At 34.0% G+C, this 20,777-nt stretch overlaps 1 protein-coding gene across 2 annotated transcripts in view; it reads right to left on the bottom strand.

Annotated features, from left to right (window-relative positions):
- LOC115215798 (myosin-VIIa) overlaps positions 1-20,777 on the bottom strand; it is a 101,917-nt gene that overhangs the window by 30,503 nt on the left and 50,637 nt on the right. For both annotated transcript variants that reach the window (XM_036505950.1, XM_029785100.2), the window contains 9 exons: positions 15,086-15,259; positions 13,633-13,857; positions 11,272-11,678; positions 10,125-10,276; positions 9,173-9,363; positions 6,399-6,499; positions 4,646-4,809; positions 3,523-3,617; positions 378-439 (listed from right to left, as the gene is read on the bottom strand). In XM_036505950.1, coding sequence (XP_036361843.1) covers positions 378-439; positions 3,523-3,617; positions 4,646-4,809; positions 6,399-6,499; positions 9,173-9,363; positions 10,125-10,276; positions 11,272-11,678; positions 13,633-13,857; positions 15,086-15,259 — 1,571 coding nt within the window. The remainder of the gene's footprint in view (positions 1-377; positions 440-3,522; positions 3,618-4,645; positions 4,810-6,398; positions 6,500-9,172; positions 9,364-10,124; positions 10,277-11,271; positions 11,679-13,632; positions 13,858-15,085; positions 15,260-20,777) is intronic.

The raw sequence follows: 20,777 nt of genomic DNA, 5'->3' as shown, positions 1-20,777 counted from the left end.
TGGCAATCAGTTTGATGGTTTAGCCCAAACTTTTTAGATCTAATCTAATATTTTCATCCTAAATACGCTTTGATTTATCTGCTTCTGTTATGAGCATCTTTCATTGTCAACACACTTTCCTATGTATCATTCTTTTGTATAACATGTGCAAACTATTGCTGTCATTTTTTTTAACACAGCAATCTTTGCAATTCACTTAAACTCATACATCCACATTTAATATATTGCACATCCATATCTAGTTCAAACCCCTACTCGCTTGATTCCACTGCAACATTTACCTTTCATACGTCATGGTAATACAGTATTACACTTCAAACACATTTATCTTTTACTGTTTATCTGCCGTCTCAATGATATAAAATAGACAAACTTACACATCATCGTTTTCAGTCAACTGTTTGATAAGTTGAATGTAAATTTCATTACGCAAATGTTTCTGTAAAATGAAGAAGATAAGACATTTTTTTATAAAGTAAAATAGAGAAACTGGCTTAACCATCAAAGTTTTTTTAATATTGACTTTAGTAAAAGGCAATCAATACATGGCTAAGTGACTAGACAACTAGCTTTTAATCATAAAGTCATGAATTTGATTCCTGGCCTGGGTGGTGTGTTTTGTCCTTGCACAAGACACATTACTTTGTTATTCTAATTCACTCAGCTGGCAAAAATTGGTATTAAGACTGACAGAACACCCTTGTCAGTGTCAAGATAGCATGGCAATATTAATGAGTTCGGCATATTTGGCCCATATGATATCTCTTATATCCATCACCTTCAAAGTTGGAACTGATGTTTGAGGGAGAACGGGATGTGGTAAGCTCTTCAATCCCATAGGTCTTCATGGATTATCCACATGAAATGAATATAGATCATGTTGGTCACCACAAGGAGATGAACCTAATCATTTATTTGTTGGATTGATTACCTGACTCATTTTTCAGGAATTTCAAGAATTACCAAAGATAAAAACTCCAAATATTTTTATCATCAAGAAATATATAAAGCATAGGTGTGCTGTTAAGAAACTTGCTTCTTAATCATGTTATCTCAGGTTCAGTCCTACTGTGTGGCACTTTGGGAAAATGTCTCTCTCTAAGCCTTGGGCCAAACTAAGCCTCAGGCCAACCAAAGCTTTGTAAGCCAATTTGATGTATGGAAGGTGAAAGAAGCCCATTGTATGCATTTATGTGTACTCTTATCTTGACATCATGTGATGGTTGTAAAACAAGCACCACTATCATACAAGTGATGTTGTTTGTTTCCAGTCTTCCCTGAAAAACATGTTTGGCCATGAGGAAATTTTAACTTGCCTGGAAATATATGAAGGTTGGTGATAGGAAAGGCATCAGGTTGTAGAAAATCTGCCTCAAAAATTTCATCTGACCCATGCAAGCATGGAAAAGTGAACATAAAATAATGATGATGATGCTGATGATGATGATGAATCACTAAGAAAAACATATAGTTCTTTTGAAAAAAAAATTAAGTAATTGGATTTTAAAGATATTGCGGTGCTATTAAGCATGTCAAATACTGGATAAATTGCAGTTTGTATATAAAAAAGACAAACAAAATTAACTATATGGAAAACGAAATTAAAAACTAACTGAAATTTTAGCTGATTACACTCATAGAAACATAGCAATATTTTCATGGTTACAAATGTTAACTTTTTAACTGTGAAATTAAATATCAGAATTATTTCAGTAATGACGTTAAATAACTACCAAACAATACAATTGATATTTTCTACAAGTTACATTGCTTATATAAACTTGATATATCTTAACAAAACATAGTTTCAAACATGACATTCCTCAATAAAAGACAGATTGGTATATAAAACTGCTTTCCACAGTTAAGAGTAATAAGATTTTGAGTGGATATATCTGATTTCTGCAGTTTAAGGGTTAGTAGAGTAAAAAAAATGGAGAAAAATGTCTTTTTGCTTTCATTCACTAATCATTTGCTAATGACTAGTGAAAATATTTCATTAGATTATGAAATAAGGTGGGAAAGAGTCCACATTAAATGTAACTCAAATTGCTTTCTATTTCTTATTACTTATGTTCATTTTTACAAACTTTTGAAGTTCTTAACTTATATTTAGTGGCTGTATAATGCTGTATAACTGGTGAATATTTATTAGGAGAATAAGCCAAGGAAAATACTTTGAGCAAGAACAAAGTTTTGTACTTTCATTAAGCTTTGACTTTGGCCACTTAATTACCAAACTACAACATAAGTAATAGAAAATAGTGCAAATGTAGTTTTAAAAATAAAACATAAAATATTAGACATAGGTAATATAGCTGTGTGGTTAAGAAGTTTGCTTCCCAATCACATGGTTTCAGGTTCAGTCCCACTACATGGCACTTTGGGCAAATGTCTTCTACTATAGCCCTGAACCAGCCAAAGCCTTGTGAATAGATTTTGTAGACAAAAACTGAAAGAACCTATCGTGTGTGTGTGTGTGTGTGTGTGTGTGTGTGTGTGTGCGCGCACATGCTTCTGTGCGTGTGTGTAGCAGTCTAAGAATTCATAATTCAGAAAAAATATACACTCATATATTTGTCAAAAGAGTGTGTATATTAATCGAAGTGTACATTATTATACATCCACATGGTCTATCTTACCAATCAGTATCGCACTAGGGGTTCAATGGGGGTGTTAGATAATTGCCCGATTGTGTAACCCAAGGCTCTTTAGAGATGGCAGTTATGAAAGAAGATATGGCAATGGGGCTTTACTGTTTGATTTGGCTTGGTTTTCACAGCTGGATGCCCTTCCTAATGCCAACCACCTTACAGAGTGGACTGGGTGCTTTTCCTGTAGCACCAGCACCAGCAAGGCCTGTTTTGGCATGGTTCTTACAGCTAGATGCCCTTCCTAATGCAAACCACTTTATAGAGTTCCTAGGTACTTTTTACATGGCACCAACACTGGTGAGGTCAGCTTTGGCATGGTTTTTACAGCTGGATGCCCTTCCAAACACCAACCAATTTTCAGAGTGAACTGGATGCTTTATATATATATATATATATATAACAATAATATTAAGGAATGGCCTTAATAGGCCATTCAACTCACTAAAACGATAACAATAATATTAAGGAATGGCCTTAATATTATTGTTGAATGTATACTATATAGTCATTTGACTATTTTTTCTTTCTCACTAGACTGCTGGTGGCGAAAAAAACTTCTATTGAATTTTTTGCTACCCTTATATTGATTAATATATATATATATATCATAATATATACGGTGTGTGTGTGTGTGTGTGTGGTGTGTGTGTGTGTTGTGTTTGATTTTCTCCCCAACCACTTGCCAACTTGTGTTGATTTGTTTAAGTCCCTGTAACTCACCCATTCATCAAAAGAAACTGATAGAATAAGTCCCTGGCTTAAAAAGTAAATACTGGGTCAATTTGTTTGACCAAAAATTCTTCAATATAGTGCCCCAGCATGGCCACAGCTCAATGACTGAAACAAATAAAAAGGAAAAGGAACTTACATTTCGTACTGCAATTTCAAATATCTTGTCAGTGGCCAATACAATATCAGAGATTGCTTCTATTCTTCTAATATCTTCCATATACATTAGAATTGCTGCAAAAGAAAAGTGGAGGGAAGATAGGGAAGAAAGGGAAGAATTAGTCTTTTCATAAAAAGAGTAGCTCAGCAAACCTATTAAACAAAAGATATAACTTAGACACATAGATAACTTCTCCTTTCATGTGATGCCCTTGTGAACTGGAAGAATCATTAGTAGCATTTTGAGTGGATATTACAGATTTCTGCAGTTAAAAGGTTAGTAGATTGAAAAATAGAGAAAAATGTCTTTTTGCTTTCATACATTAATCATTTGCTTATGATTAGTGAAAATATTTCATCTGATTACAAAATAAGGTGGAAAAGAGTGCACATCAAATCTTTACATTCTGAGTTCAAATTCCGTTGAGGTTGACTTTGCCTTTCATCCTTTCAAAGTTGATAAAATAAGTACCAGTTGAGCACTGGGGTCAATGTAAGTGACTTATCCAGTTCCCTGAAATTTTTGGCCTTGTGCCAAAATTTGAAATTAATATTTTATAAATATACCTGTTCAGATACTTAATATTCTTTCTTTTATTCTTTTGTTCTTTTGCTTGTTTCAATCATTTGACTGTGGCCATGCTGGAGCAATGCCTTTAATTGAGCAAATTGACCCTAGGACTTATTTTTTGTAATCCTAATACTTATTCTATCAGCCAATTTTCCCGAACCACTAAGTTACAGGGACGTAGACACACCAGCATTGGTTATCAACCGATGTTGGGGGACGAACACTGACACACAAACACACACACACACACACACACACACACACACACGCACACGATGGGCTTCTTTCAGTTTCTGTCTACCAAATCTACTCACAAGATTTTGGTTGGCCTGAGGCTATAGTAGAAGACACTTGCCCAAGGTGCCATGCAGTGTGACTGAACCCAGGATCATGTGGTTGGTAAGCAACACACAGCCACTCCTGCGCCTATAGATATATATCATTTGTATTTCATTTTTTTCCCTGTTGCTATTATTATATATTGGATATCATGTTAAATATTGAAGGAAATCAAACCATAAGGAAGACTCACCTTGGTAGATCTTGCAGGCACAGTGCTTCAGATCTGCCCTCATTTGAATCCTCTTACTCAGTGGATGCTTGATGGGTTCCTTACTGTGTTTCCAATTGTCACTGAATCCATTTCTTTTTAATGATGTCCTGGATAACATCTTTGTCATACTAAGTTCAACTGGTCTGAAAGAAGATGGAAATTTAAAAATTAAATGAAATTAAGTAATAAATGAGACAAAGTATTAGGAGAATATTCTGTGTTAATATAATGCTAGTAGTTCTCAGCATCAAATTATGTTTTTAAAGCATAGGCAAGTTTGTCAAATAACATACAAAATAAATTGAGTTATTAAAATTATCTTTGCCTCCACTTGAGAAGGGGAGATCATCTCAAGAATCGAGTATTCTCCAAAACTGATATACTGTTATGGAACAGGACAGGCTTATTGTCTGGAGATAAGAGGATAGATGCAGACACAACCCATCCTCTAGAGGCAGAGATAATTTTAATAAGTCAAGAATTTATATTGTTTGTTACTTGATATACTTTATATTAATCTAATATATGTTACTGGCCACTTTGAGTTAATTCTCTTAGCTTATTTTTGTTTAAATTATGTTTTAAAGAACTGGTTAACCATCTTGTTATCAAATATTTATGAAATGCACTGCTTTTGTTTCAGTTAATTCTTAAAATAAGGAAGAATTTAGTAAAATAACTCCGTCATTGTTAAGCTGATGTTTGAGAAATGAATCAACATGAAATTTTGGTGGAAAATTTTTAATTTAAATCATTTTAAGACAGGAAGTGTGTACCATAGACTCAAGAGCAGTGTGAGGTGGGTTGAAATGTCAGCCTGTTTGACCAGGTAGCTCACTGGAAATATTAGATAATTTTAGTGTGATAATCAGTGGTACAGAGGACACTGAGGAAGTATGGAGCAATAGAGTGCTGGACTAAAATGTGTTACAGTGTTTAGTTTTGATCCCAATAAAAGGAGAAAAGAAAGAAGTGACACCTATCTATTGGAATAGATATGCAATGTTAACTTAAAAATGAATGTTTTATTCAAATGACTTAAAGTTCATTGAAGAATGTTATTAATATTTACATTCATGCTAAGTGAATAAATTATGCATTAGGCACAGGTGTGGCTATGTCTAAAAAAGTTTGCTTCCCAACATGATTCTAGGCTCAGTCACACTGCATGGCACCTTGGGTAAGTGTCTTCTACTATAGTACTGGACCAATCAAAGCCTGTTCATGGATTCAATAGAAGTCTGTCATATACATGTATATATGTGCGTGTAACTTTGTGTCTGTATTTGTCCTCCACCACCACTTGACAACTGGTGTTGGTGTGTTGACATCCGCTAACTTAGCAGTTCAACAAAATAAACCAATAGAATAAATACTAGGCTTAAAAAAAAAGAAAGAAGAACTGGAGTTGATTCATTTGAATAGAAATTCTCCAAGGTGGTGCCCTAGCATAGCTGCAGTCTAATGACTGACACAAGTAAAACATAAAAGATAAAAGATTATTAGTGGAAAATAATCAAGTACTTTACTGTTAGACACTCATTTAATCACTTGCTGATTTCTCAAAAGTGCTATAGAAGAGATCTCTATATTTAGTGTATATATCATTGAAAGGGACAGCAAAAGGCTTTTCCTCAAAATGTTTGTGACCAGTGACTCTCATGATATAATTTTTGTTTATTTTTTTACTGAGTTCAGATTATTGATAAATGTAATGAGAACTATGACTTACTGTAAATGTTCTTTGCCATATTCATCTAAAGTGTAACTGTAGAATCTTCCAACATGTTCTTGTGACCATTCTGTATTTTTCAATTGTGATGCCAGTGTATTCTGAAGTATATTTTATTTTAATATAATACAACTTCAGGTACAAATATGATAGTTCAAATTTTCAGCATATTTATGAAGACATAGCCATATAATGCTAAAAGAACTTAAGTCATATGAATCAAAATAATACAGTCATCTATATAATACACATAGATGGAGCTTTCTTACGTGGTTGTATGCTAGAAAGAGCAACAAAATCTCCCTCAAACCACACCATACTGACTACTGTTCATGACACATTTTGCTAGAAAAGGTATTTTCATGGCCTATTATTTTTACCATTTAATCAGGAAGGGAAGGACAGGACTCATGACCCTCAATTTTTTCTTAAGGCCTTCGAAACTGGTGGGAAGAAGTTATCCCCAAACCATAGACTTGGCCCAAATGCTTGCCACAAAGTGAACTCCATTAAACATACCCAAGAACCAAGTGGTAGTCTTAAACAGGGTGATTGATCAAATAAATCACTCAAAAACACAGAATACTGAAACAAATACCCCAAGGCATCTACTCTGACACTCGAACAGGTCTACCAATTCTCTCCTCTGGAATGATATCATAAATTTCCAGAGTACAAGTGGACATAGTATATAAGTATAAACACGTAGTGCAAACATTCAAATATTGTCACTATCTTTCCCAATTCTGCTGCATTTCACATGAAATTGTTGGTCTTCCAAAGACATCTTGATGTATAAGTTAACCTATCATTTCTGATTAATTTTGATCAGAACAATTTGATTTATATGCTGGAAAATATGATACTTAGTTTTATCAACCCTGAAAGGCAAAGTTGATCTTCATGTGAGTTAAACTATTCAGTATGCAAATAACCAGGGAAAATACCACAAGATATTCTGTCCTATGCTCTAATGACACTCTTAATGGGATACTTTTAATCATAGGTTTGTTTGATCAGGACCAACTAAGAATGAAGCTGCATCAACAACATAGGTAAAGATAAGCCAGTGGGAGAACTACTACATGATTGTTCAGCCTTCTAGAAATGGCAACCAAATATCCCTTAAATGATACCCATCCATCTCAAAATAGAGGGACACATTGAATAATCTGAACCTAGACACTATCTGAAAGAAGAATTGAGTTGTTAAAACTGAAAAACCTTTTTAACATAGGTCTGTTCAGTCAGGTTGACTTGGACAATGGCAATATCAACAACAGTAAGTTAACAAAAGAGCCCCTATATTAAGCATGGGCAACATTTTTGATGAACTAGACTGCATGAGACATGGCTCATCATCAGACAAGCTACACTATTAAAAAAGTAAAGATAATATTTTGTTAAGCATGCACTTCAGAAACTCGCGCAGGTCACAGGTTGCCCATAACTGCTCTATATCTATAAAGGCGACGAGCTGGCAGAAACGTTAGCACGCCGGGTGAAATGGTTAGTGGTATTTCGTCTGCCATTACGTTCTGAGTTCAAATTCTGCCTGGGTCAACTTTGCCTTTCATCCTTTCGGGTTCAATAAATTAAGTACCAGTTATGCACTGGGATCGATGTAATAGACTTAATCTCTTTGTCTGTCCTTGTTTGTCCCCTCTATGTTTAGCCCCTTGTGGGCAATAAAGAAATAACTGCTCTATATCAGTGTTCAATCAGTTGGAAATGATATCCAAAATCTTCCTAAAACTACATCCTGCCATCGTTTAAAAAATTGAAAGATACACTGGCTATGGAACTCCAGAGAAAAATGATGAAATGTGTACTGCTGGAATGAATTTAGTCATAGGTTAGTTCAATTAGATTGATCTATAACTAAACAACAGCAACAATAACAACAACACTTTGAATAAAGACGCTTATATAGAAATAAGCTCTTGCTCTAAAGAAGCATAAGAAAAGGAAATAGCATAAACCATCAGATTATTTATTCACACAACAGGTATCAAAGGTGTGTCACTTTACTTTAATAGATCCTATGCCAGACAATTATCATCTGCTATGATCTATGATAGTGCCTTTATGCACCAAGTGCCTAAATGAGAGGACCTCTCAAGGCTAGTTCAGTGTTCTAAGAAAACATCCATATTAAGTTGGATATAAAGATTACCTTTTGGTACTAATTCTGCTTCTAATGTTAATAATTAATTTCTAATAAACCTGTTGGCTATTTGTGATAGCAGTGTCTGAAAAGATGCTGATATTCTGTATATCATAGCAGTGAGATTGGCTAGCATGCACTGACCAAACATCTCCCACTGATGATTTTCAGTAAAATGAAATTATGTGATATGGGAGTTCCAGTACCTATGACAGACAGTTGTCATCTGCTATGATCTATGAGTGTGCTTTTAAACACCAAGTGTCTATATGAGAAGATTTCTCAAGACTAATAACACAGTATTTAGTGTTATGAACTGAGTTCATAATGTAGCTGCTATAATATAATACTTGATTAAAATTACAAAAATAATTATTATAAATTGATACAAATATTGTGAGTGATAAACATACAAACATGGTCTATCTACCTCTCTTTCTCTTTCTCTCTCCCTCACACACACACATATGTATATGTAGTCTCCTTCTCTCTCATATGCATATGCACAAAAGCCTGCAACCAACAATACTATTGTGTACAGTAATACTATGTAAAATAAATAAAAATATAAAAAGAAAAACAAACAAAATAAGAAATGCACGCTTACCAAATGAGTGTCGTTTGGTATACCAGCAATTGCTAATGGGTGAATGATATCTTTGGAAAATTCGCCTTCCCTTTCAGTTCGTAAACACTTTCCAACTATATATTCACTGTCTTTGAAGAGCTTGAATGGCTCTTCTAAAACTATGAGGTCTCCATTCCGAATATGAAGGCTGGATGAGAAATTCTGTTTCTCTGAAGAATGAAAATTTAAAAATTGACAGAGAAATTTTTGAAGTTTACAATTTCAAATATGCATGTACATGTGCACACACACACACACACACATACACACAACAAGCTTTTTTCAGTTTTATCTACCAAATCTACTCAATCTATACTCAAGGCTTTAGTTGGTACCACACATAGGGACTTAATTAAGAACTATTAGGTTCAGAAGCAAGCTTCTTACAACACAATCAGACCTGTACTGCCACTCTCCCTTCCTCCCTCTCTCTCTTTCTCACCATATATATATATATATATATATATATTTCTATTCTTTTATTTGTTTCAGTCATTTGACTGTAGCCATGCTGGAGCACAGCCTTGAAGGGTTTTAATCAAACAAATCAACTCCAGAACTTATTTTTTAAATGCATGCTTAACAAAATATTATTTTTACTTTTTTAATAGTGTAGCTTGTCTGGTGATGACCAGTGATGGAAGGACAAATACAGACACAAAGACATACACACACACACAATTTCCATCTACCAAATCCACTCACGAAGCTTTGGTCAGCCCAAGGATATAGTAGAAGACATTTGTGCAAGGTGCCATGCAGTGGGACTGAACTTGGAACCATGTAGTCGGGAAGCAAGCTTCTTATCACACAGCCACATATTTATATGTATGTAATGTATATATATGCACAAGCAGATACACTCGTGCACACATATACATGTAGTAAAGTTGAAAACAATTTGCCAGAACATTTGTCAAAGGCATCTTACCAGGAACATTGCATTGACAAAGTGCAACTGTCACTCGCGAGTTGTGGCTCAGTTCTTCCAAGAAAGTGTTCAGTACTGCATACAGTTCATCTACTTGGTGTGCTTCCACCATGTTGTTCGCTCCTCTGACATCTAAGATATGTAGCCAGGCACTGTGTATAAAAGAATCAAAGAATTAAAGTCCTTTTTAATCATGATAAATTTTACGTGTTTGATCTTTAATATTTTTGTTTGCTTAAGCCATCATGACCAGATAAGCTTAATCAAGCTGATTTATAATTAAAATCATGACAATGCCTTAGATATAGTGTATCTAAGGCTACATATCCATTTTTTTTTTAAGACATTAAAAGTTGCGGTAAAAAAGGAGATTTGGCTGTTATTTCTAACAGATTGGAATAGTATGTGTAGCAGTAATTTTGAGTAGACTCAAAATGGGTTGCAGTATGATACTGAAATGTCAGCAACAATAAAATTTACTTTGGAAATATTTGATAAAAAGTTCATGAATATGTTGTGCCATAACTCAAATGTATAAAGGTCACAAATCAATATTTGTAGCAAACAAAATCTGATAATATTCCCCTAAGAAAATTATTAAATGTTAAATGTGACTCATATCTTTTTTTTTTAACCTTTACAGTATATTTTTTAACCAAATATATTCATCTTCATGCAAGTACACTTCAGACATGGGAACTGAGTTAACTTGTTGACAGTGGAGTACTCTCTGGAATTGCTCTCATTTCATATGACATAGTACACACATTTTATTTTTACTAGCCAATAGAAAGAGATTGCCAGAATTAATTTGCATATGCTTAGCATGTTACACAAACCAGCAAAACTTTAATTAGCAGAATGAGGGTTGAGGCTAAGAAGGAAGTATATTTATTTGACAAAATAAAGCTCAATAATAAAAAGCCTAAAAATAAAGTACTAACTAAAACTCTTCTAGGTGGTAGCCCAGCAAGGCCTCAATCAAATAACTGAAACAAGATGAAAGATACATAATTGACATGCAATATTTACTTCTCAAAAGTGAAGTTAAGAAAACCAAAAAATTGATTAATTTCTTTTTCTACATAAAGGTAATCAGTTATACTCCCTAATGGTATTATATGTTTTGCTAAAAAGTTATCCTCACCCTTTCTTCTTCACAATGACCATTTCTTCATATGGGAGAAGTATCTTCTCTTCTTCATCAGCATCCACAATTGTCAGGCCTTTCTGATGGATTGCGCCTGTGACTCTGGTTAGTTTATGACGTGGAGATGTAAACTGTTTGATTTCAAAGAGTCTACAGAATGATTTGTGCAAGTGTTTCATAGCAAAGTCTACAACCTCAGTTTTACAGGAAAGTGGTGTTCTTCTGCTATGTTGAAAATCTTTTTTGAATATTTCTGAAATCAAGTTAACCCACTCACTGACAGGTCTCCTATTGATGCTACTTTTTGGCAAAAGCTTTTCCACTATTTTGGTCAATTTGCTTAATGAGAGTTCTTCATTGTTTATGAAGTACTTCAAAGCTGCAAAATATTGTAAGCGGGAATCCTGAAATCAAAATAAAAGCAAATGAAAATGATTAGTTGCATAAATAGACAAGAAAATGTCTTATACTGCCATTCACTGTCCTCCATACATACAAATATTAACCCATTCATAACACTATATAAACATATAGGTGCAGGTATGTCTGTGTGATAAGAATTTTGCTTGCTAACCACATAGTTCCAGGTTCAGTCCTACTGCATGGCATCTTGGGTAAGTGTCTTCTACTATAGCTTCAGGTCAACCAAAGTCTTGTGAGTGGATTTGGTAGACAGAAACTGAAGGAAGCAGAAGCTCATTGTATGTGCAAGCGCACATGTGTGCGGGTGTGTGTATGTGTGTGTGTGTGTGTGTGTGTAAAAAGAAAAGGGAAAGAAAGAAAATTTCTAACAATGAAGAAAGTTTTTCAAAAATCTTTATATTTCAAGCACAGGCTTATCTTTAGAAGGAAGCAGTCCAAGAAATGTGTATTTACATAGATATTGTAATTTTATTTTAAACTGTTCAGCATTTGAGTTAGCAGCTGCAGTAACTTTCCAACTGTTGGTGCAAGCAACTCTCCAACTGTTGGTTACTGCGACATGTTCTCACATGGTGGTAGTGGTGGAAGATGGTGTTGGTGGTATATGTCATAATATTGGTCACTGTTGCCATGATGTACATGTAGGAGCCACCGGCCCATCTCTGGCTGACTATTGATTTTCACAAATGCGAAGCAGTTTAAAATAAAATAACGAAATTGATGTAACTACACATTTCTTTGATTGCTTCCTTCTGAAGATAGGCCTTTGCATCTAAAATATAAAGGTTTTTGTAAAACTTTCTGCATAGTTAGAAGTTTTCTTTATTTCCCTTTTTTCTACTTCTGTACTACAATGCTTCAAGCAGACAACAATGCTCTTATTACTCTTTTATCTGTTTCAGTCATTTGACTGTGGCCATGCTGGAGCACCATCTTTAGTCGAAGAAATCAACCCCAGAACCTAATTTTTGTAAGCCTCGTACTTATTCTATCGGGCTCATTTGCCAAACTGCTTGGTTACGGGTATGTAAACACACCAACATCAGTTGTCAAGCGATGGTGCAGGGACAAACACAAACATACAAACATATACATCTCTCTCTCTCTCTCTCTCTCTCTCTCTCTATGTATATATATATATATATATATATATATATATATATATATATATATATATATATATATATATATATATATATATATGTGAGTGTGTGTGTGTGTGTAGATATATATATATATATATATACAACGTGTTTCTTTCAGTTTCCGTCTACCAAATCCACTCACAAGGCTTTGATCACCCAAGGTGCCACGCAGTGGGACTGAACCCAGAACCATGTGGTTGGTAAGCAAGCTACTTGCCACACAGACACTCCTGCGCCTATATATATATTATATATCATATTTTGAGTTTTATTTTTTCCTGTTTGCACCAACATACCTCTGTGTGTGTGTGTGTGTGTGTAACTTAGTGGTTCAGCAAAAGAGACCAATAGAAAGATCACTAGGGTCAATTCATCCAACTAAAGTTCATCAATGCAGAGCCCCACCATAGCTGCAGTCTAATGACTGAAAGAAGTAAAAGAATAGAAGAATGAGAATGTATTGAACATCCTGATGAAATGTTCCTCTGTTCATGTTATTATCCTATGATAACTCTTTCTCAAGTTTCGTCAAATAGCTTAAGATGACTTTGATATTGAAACTGTAAACAGTCTCACAATTTCTTGATTTCCAGCTATCTGTATATACTCATATACAGTCACCTGGCATCGTTTGGGATCAAATATGCTGCTATATAGCCTGCAATAATACAGTAGAAGATAGCACAATATTATACCTGAGATATGTAATCTCACAATTCTGTGATCAGAAATTTACTTTACATCATTCTTTTAAACAATACCATTTCTTGTTCACATTTGTCTTACCTACCTCCAAAGTATATTCTTCCACAGTAATACCTCGCATTACTTGTGCATAAATCAAATTAACTGCTATAGGATCTGTAACATGAGTCTCCCAAGGTGGGAAATATTCCTTTCTGAAATACAAACGCCAAGGTGCACTGCTTTCATTAACTGATGCAGCTTTTGCAAAATATTCACACTCACAGATTGTATCCATGATACGATGGGAAGAGTCTCCCAGGTAAGAAATCTGTAAAATAAGAATAAAACTAATTTTTAATATGTATAAAGATTTAATATAGTATTTTTTAATGAGAAAATATGCTTTAATTTCTTAAATTGGCACAAGACCACAAATGTTTATGAGCATATGGTAGGTTAACCTAGCAGTTGACTTGCACTTAATTTTATCAGTCCTCTGGCTTGTCGGCTCCTGTCAAACTGTCCAGCCCATGCCAGCACAAAAAAAATAGATGTTAAATGACAATGACAAAGACGATTAAAGACAAAGATAATCTCAGTAGAATTTGGACTCAGAATGGCTTTAACTCAGAAACGGCTATACTAAATACTGCCAGGCAATTTTCTTAAAACTTTAATGGTTCTGACACTTTATTGTCATCATGGAGTATAATTTCCAATAAATTCCTCTTGTTTAAGATATTTAGTAGATTTAGTCACAGTGTAGATTATTATTTAGTGATAATTTCCCTTAAAAGCCATCAGATTGCTAATATGATAGATCTTGAAATTGATCATTAATAGATAACCTAAAATAGATAGAGAATACAAGATCAATAATGTTGTTGACTTCTGTGAACCTTTCAATAATCTTTTATTTTTATTGTATAGAAGAAATAAAATTATCTTAAAAACTATTCAAAAATGAAAGATTTTTTTTTCTTTTGCAAACAACTTGAGGATGCAAGTAAGTGTATGGGGTCATACTGGATGCAAGTAAGTGTATGGGGTCATACTGGATGCAAGTAAGTGTATGGGATCATACTGGATGCTAGTAAGTGTATGGGGTCATCGGGGAAGAATGCATGTTGTTTCAAGGCCTTTCTCTCAATGACTTCATTGCACACCAGGCTCTCTCACTGAAATAAGGCCTCACTTATTAGATCAACTACTAGGTTTCCCTTGATATTCTACAAAACATTGCTCATTGTCTCTTTTTAACCAAATCCAGTGGTTTGCCTTCTCCACTGTAGATGTACGACATTAAAAAGTATATCACTTAACAAATATAACATCTAATAATGAAACTAATTCCTATATATGAGCAAATCCACAAGAATAAGGAAGAAGAGTGAGTTGCAGGGAAAAGAATAAGAATTACTGAAATAAGAAAAATGAAACAAGAAGGAAAATTTAGTTAAACACAAAATAGAAACTTAAAGAATTACTGTTAAGAAGCAGAAATAAGCCACCAACGAGATATTTGTTAGGTGTTACACAAGTTAAAATATTTTCACCTTGTCAAAAAGAGTGGCAAACACTGAGAAACCCATTGTTTCCTTTAGGCCTAGGCTTCTAGCGATGGACTGGCACAGTTCCTTCACAGTGGTTGAGGAATCTACTCTTACCAATAGACGGTCTCCTGTCATCAAAATCACCGGCACAAATATTGGTTTGTAGTTCTTCATGGCCTGAATGTATACAATATGACATCATTGATAAATATGGAAGAAGAAAAAATTAATTAATGTAGTAAACAAATGAATATCACATAATGACAGCGGGATTATTGTTTGGAAGAGATTGAGGCCTTGTTCACAATATCATGCTCATACCATGTATGAATATATGAATACTTACCAACCATAGGCCGGAACCACAGGTTTATCCAACCCAAACTGGTGCATATCTTTTCAAGTACCTGATTCTACCTGAATTCTTATTTTACTATATATATATATAGTAAAATAAGAATTCAGGTAGAATCAGGTACTCAAGTTGATATTCCGGTCGTGTACACAGAGAAAACCAACCCTATAAGTATTTAACACCTAGGAGATGGTTCAAAGCACATGTTACATTGAATTGTACATTGCTGGTATACTCTAGGGTGTCCAACATGTCATAAAAGTAATGATCTCATTCTTCTATTCAAAAAATGTGTAAGAAATGGCTGTAATGGACTGACAATTATCAATTGTCTATCCAGCTGTAGAAACATCCAGCTGTAGAAACACTGCCAGATCTGACTGGCCTGGTGCAGCCTTCGGGCTCCCCAGACCCCAGTTGAACCGTCCAACCCATGCTAGCATGGAAAGCAGACGTTAAATGATGATGATGATGTTATTATTCCTTTGATTGTATGTGTGTGTGTGTGTGTGTGTGTGTTATGGGAGTTTAATTCTCAAAATGTGGAGATGTTTCGGAAGGATCCTGAACACCCCCACGTGACTGAAAGTGGACTAACAGATTTCAATAAATAAGAACTGTCTGAACTGTCAAGGGCAGTTGACAGTGTTGGTCAACCATATTGGTTACTGTGTTAGTGCAACGTGTGTTGGTTTAATATTGCACCTACGTTCAAGTAGTATAGAGTGTGTTCAGTGTGAACATAATAACTCTAGATAACCACATTAAAATATTAATTTGGGTAACACCTGACATGTACACACATGTCATAACATTTTTTCTCTGTTTTCTTTTCTTCTTCTTGTGCTGCAAATGGTACATTAAGTTTGGGTTTGAAAACTGTTAATGAATTTTCTTTTACTTGAAATTTTGCTTTAAATTTATTGCACCAACTCAGCTCATCCAAAGAAAAGCATCAGGGAACAACCTTTACATCCCTTTTTTTTTAAAAATTTCTGACTCTGTATTATAATTGGCATATGACCCTATAAAAATTATTCATGGGTAAATTCCATAGGTCAAACAGTTCCATCCACTCAGTTCCAAAAAGGTTGTTTATATTTTTTAATACATTAAGCTTTCACTTTTGTGAAACGTAATGTTACAGATAATCTTTGATTTTTATAAAGACAGTTGAATCTGTAGTGTAACATTGGTTAATTTTCTGCTTTTCATTTCTTACTTTTGTTCACACTGACTGTATATGAGAGCAGTTTCTCATTTCAATTTGTTCCATATCATGTCTTAGGTTTGTTTATCATTCTCTGGCATTCCCCAGATATTTCTTGTAGTGAAAGAGGAGGAGAGAGTGGGAGATAGTGAAAATAGAGAAGAGAAAAGAAAGTAGGAGTGTTTTGATAGTTTGCAGGGGAAAGGAAAACAAAAAAGAAAAAAGTTTGAGAGGGAGGGGAACGCATGGCTTTTGTATCAGTGTGGTCAAACTTGCTTGATTCAATATGTTGTTTTTTTCCTTTTTTAGAGATCTTTTGTGAGGAAGGAAAATATTTTTTTTGTATTCAAGTGGTCAAGGACTTTAATTGACAGGCCAGATGTTGATTTTGATTTTCTCCAGTAGGAATTATAATTACATTCCAAGATCTTGCTTTTTTAAAAATTCTTTTGTATTCATTAAAGTAAGGGAGAGAGAGAATGGTTGTATGGATGTGGTAAATATTTTTTTTTTTTCATTAAAATCCCAGATGTTGTTTTTGATTTAGTTGTGTATGGCTATGTTTTTGAAAGAGTGATAAGTATAGGCATGGGATCTTTTCCTTTTGATGGACGGAATTTTCTAGTTAACTAAACAATTTGAAACTTCATATACTGGTAGAATGTGTCAAAAGAAAACAATATTGTAAACAAAATTTAAAACAAAATTGTAATTTGTAAGTTTAACGTAGTTTAATTCTTTGAATTTTAACCAATGAAATGCCAGCATTTGAGCTCAAATCATTTGCTGCTTTATTGATATTGATAAACAAACATAGCAGACGCACGCCACATACACACACACACAGATACATACACACGTACACTTGCACACACACACACACACACTCTGTCACTCTCTCTCTCTCTCTCTCTCTCTCTCTCAAACACATGCATATACATTTGCACAAGCACATAGTAATTAATATATAAGCGTACACATACAAACGGAGATATACATACACACACATATGCACACAAGCATACATACACGTTCGTGAGTTCGCACTGGTGTCGATAGAATCAACTTAATACTTTTGTATCTCATGTTTTGTCCCCTCTGTGTTTTTCCCCTTGCCACAACAAATTTACACAAAAGGTAAATAAACCAGAAGCGGGGAGTCAATGTTTCATCGTTTCGGGGTTGATAAATTAAGTACCAATTACGCACTGGTGTTGAGGATTTTTTTCCCAATTTATATCACAGCCTCCGACAAGCTGGGGCATCCTTTTATGAAAAAATATTTTGCAATTTTTTACAATATGACCCACACTCCACGCGCACCCTCTAGACCGATTTAGGCATGTTATTGTTTTGTTTTTGTTGTTTCTGGCCCTTCAAAACCATGAGAGAAGCCTTTTCAGTAAAAAAAAATAGAGAAAATATTCAAAAAATATTGTTAATATTTTTATGGGCGACGAAATTCATTGATTTAAGAGATATAGCTGTTATTTCTAGCACATGCCTCCTCCTTCCGCCTTTGTTTATCAAACAGACAGAAGAGAGAAGGATGAATAACATGTGTGTGTGTGTGTGTGTGTGTGTGTGTGTGTGTGTGTGTATGTGTGTGTGTGTGTGTGCGTGCTGTTTATGTTGCAAGAGGATATTGTCTGAGTTTTTAGACACAGCAAATGATTTGAGCTCAAATGCTGGCATTTCATTGGTTAAAATTCAAAGAATTAAACTACGTTAAACTTACAAATTACAATTTTGTTTTCAATTTTGTTTACAATAATGTTTTCTTTTGACACATTCTACCAGTATACAAAGTTTCAAATTGTTTAGTTAACTAGAAAATTCCGTCCATCAAAAGGAAAAGATCCTAGGCATGATTTTAAATACAATCTGAAAAAAGATTAAGTGTGGAAAAGTGCTTCTTAATTATAAATATGATCTGAATTTTTTTTTAAATCTTAAATATGATCTGCGTTCCTTGAATTTTCCTTATCCACATATTTCCAGGTCAACCATTTAATTTTGGAGGGAGTTAAACAGTTGATTTGGAAATATGTGTTGGAGAAGGTTTTTTTCCTGATTGGTTTAATACAATTATATATGTGATTATTAGTTTAGTATAAAAATTACCTACAAGGTTTTATTTAATCCTGGCCGCAAAATATAATCATTAATGTGATTTTATCCTGAATTCTATTATATATATAGATATATATATATATATAATATATATATATATATATATATATAACCTGGGACCTTGAAGACTGCTATAAGGCATGAAAGTATACTAGTCCCCTAATATTTTATATTCAACATTTCATCTATTCAATAAGACAATCAATACTTCATTTCATTTTACTATATATACATATATTATTTATACTATATATTCTATATTCTACATTAATATTATAAAGAATATAAATAAAACATAAAAAACAGAGTTGGAATTTCTTTGAATAATATATATCCCTCTATACACAATCATACAAACCCCTTTTTATATATATATATGCCTGTATGTATATATGTATGTGAGTGTATATATATATATATATATATATATATAGAAATAACAGGAGATCATTTTCAAGACCTCAACAGAGATTACCCACAAGAAACTGGACAAAAAACCGATCTAGATCTAGAAGTAAACCCAGATCATTTCTCCAGGTGGTTAAAAACAATGCTAACAAGAAATTGAAAAGTAGCATACATAATACCAAAAACAAGACAGAAAACATAACGAAACCAAGTAAAGTACCACAACCAAAACGCAAAATTCATCAAGCAAACATCAACAGGAATATAAATCATAACCAGAAGAAAATCCATTTTTTTACGTCAGGACAACAAACACCGGAGAAAGAAAAAATCCAAGAGGAAACATACCCCAAACAACTGAACGTATAGATCCTAAAATAATTAATTTATCAAAAAGAGATCTTGACAATGATGAAATCCAACTTCTGTCAAAAGGACTGAAATTCACACCTACACCAACAGCCAACCACCAAGAATTAAAGGAGGATATCCAAAAATTTTGTCGAAAATTACGACTTGTAGAATTCTTCGCTAACAAAAGTAATGAGATTGATGAATCCCTAGTAAAGAATAAATCAAATTTCACCCCACCAAAAGGAAGAAATAACTACCTTGACCAATACATTGATATCCTGTCTAAATTTCCCCTTAGACGCAATACCAATGTTAGGCCAAACATTAGCAAATCAGAGATGTCTGCATGTAAACGTATACAAAACGATCAAACAATAATAATTAAACAAGCAGATAAAGGTGGTGCAATTGTTATTATGGATACCGAATACTATAAGGATTTGGTTGAAGACCAACTGAAGGATACAACCTTCTATTGTGAAATATCCGCAAATATAGACCACCACATCATGAAAAAGATCAACAACCTGATTTCAACACACCACAACTCACTTACGGATAATGAAAAAGACTACATCACCAATTTTGAACCAAAACCCAGCAACTTCTACGGCTTACCAAAAATACACAAATCAAAAACATTCAACAGGCAGTAAAAGAACAAGAAAGTGAGTACATAAAATTATTACATCCAAAAGACCTAAAACTTAGACCTATTATAGCTGGTCCAGCATGCCCTACACACCGTCTAAGCAATTTTATTGACATTGTTTTGAAACCACTATGTACTTACATACCAAGTTTCATCAGGGATGACATCGACTTCCTGTCCCATCTTCCCAAAACAACAGAAACAAATTCAGTTTTAATAAGTTTTGATGTGGTAAGTCTCTACACCAATATTCCACACGATTTAGGAATAAAGGCGATTAAATACTGGTTAGAAAAACATAGAGAAGTGATTCCCAGCAGATTCACAGTGCCATTTATATTAGACACAGTCAAACTTATTCTAGAAAATAACACATTCTTCTTCAATGGAAAGAATTACATCCAAATTAGAGGCACGGCGATGGGAACGAGGTTTGCTCCCATTTACGCCAACTCTGTAATGGGATACTTAGAAGAACAACTCTACCAAGAGGTGGAGGTAAACTATGGCACTGGATTTAGAAAGTATATTGAAAAGGCATGGAAGAGATACCTAGACGACTGTTTCATAATCTGGACAGAAT

The sequence above is a fragment of the Octopus sinensis genome, linkage group LG9, assembly GCF_006345805.1.
Source record: "Octopus sinensis linkage group LG9, ASM634580v1, whole genome shotgun sequence".
Classification (NCBI taxonomy): Eukaryota; Metazoa; Mollusca; class Cephalopoda; order Octopoda; family Octopodidae; genus Octopus; species Octopus sinensis.
This window is presented reverse-complemented; position numbering and strand designations above follow the sequence as displayed.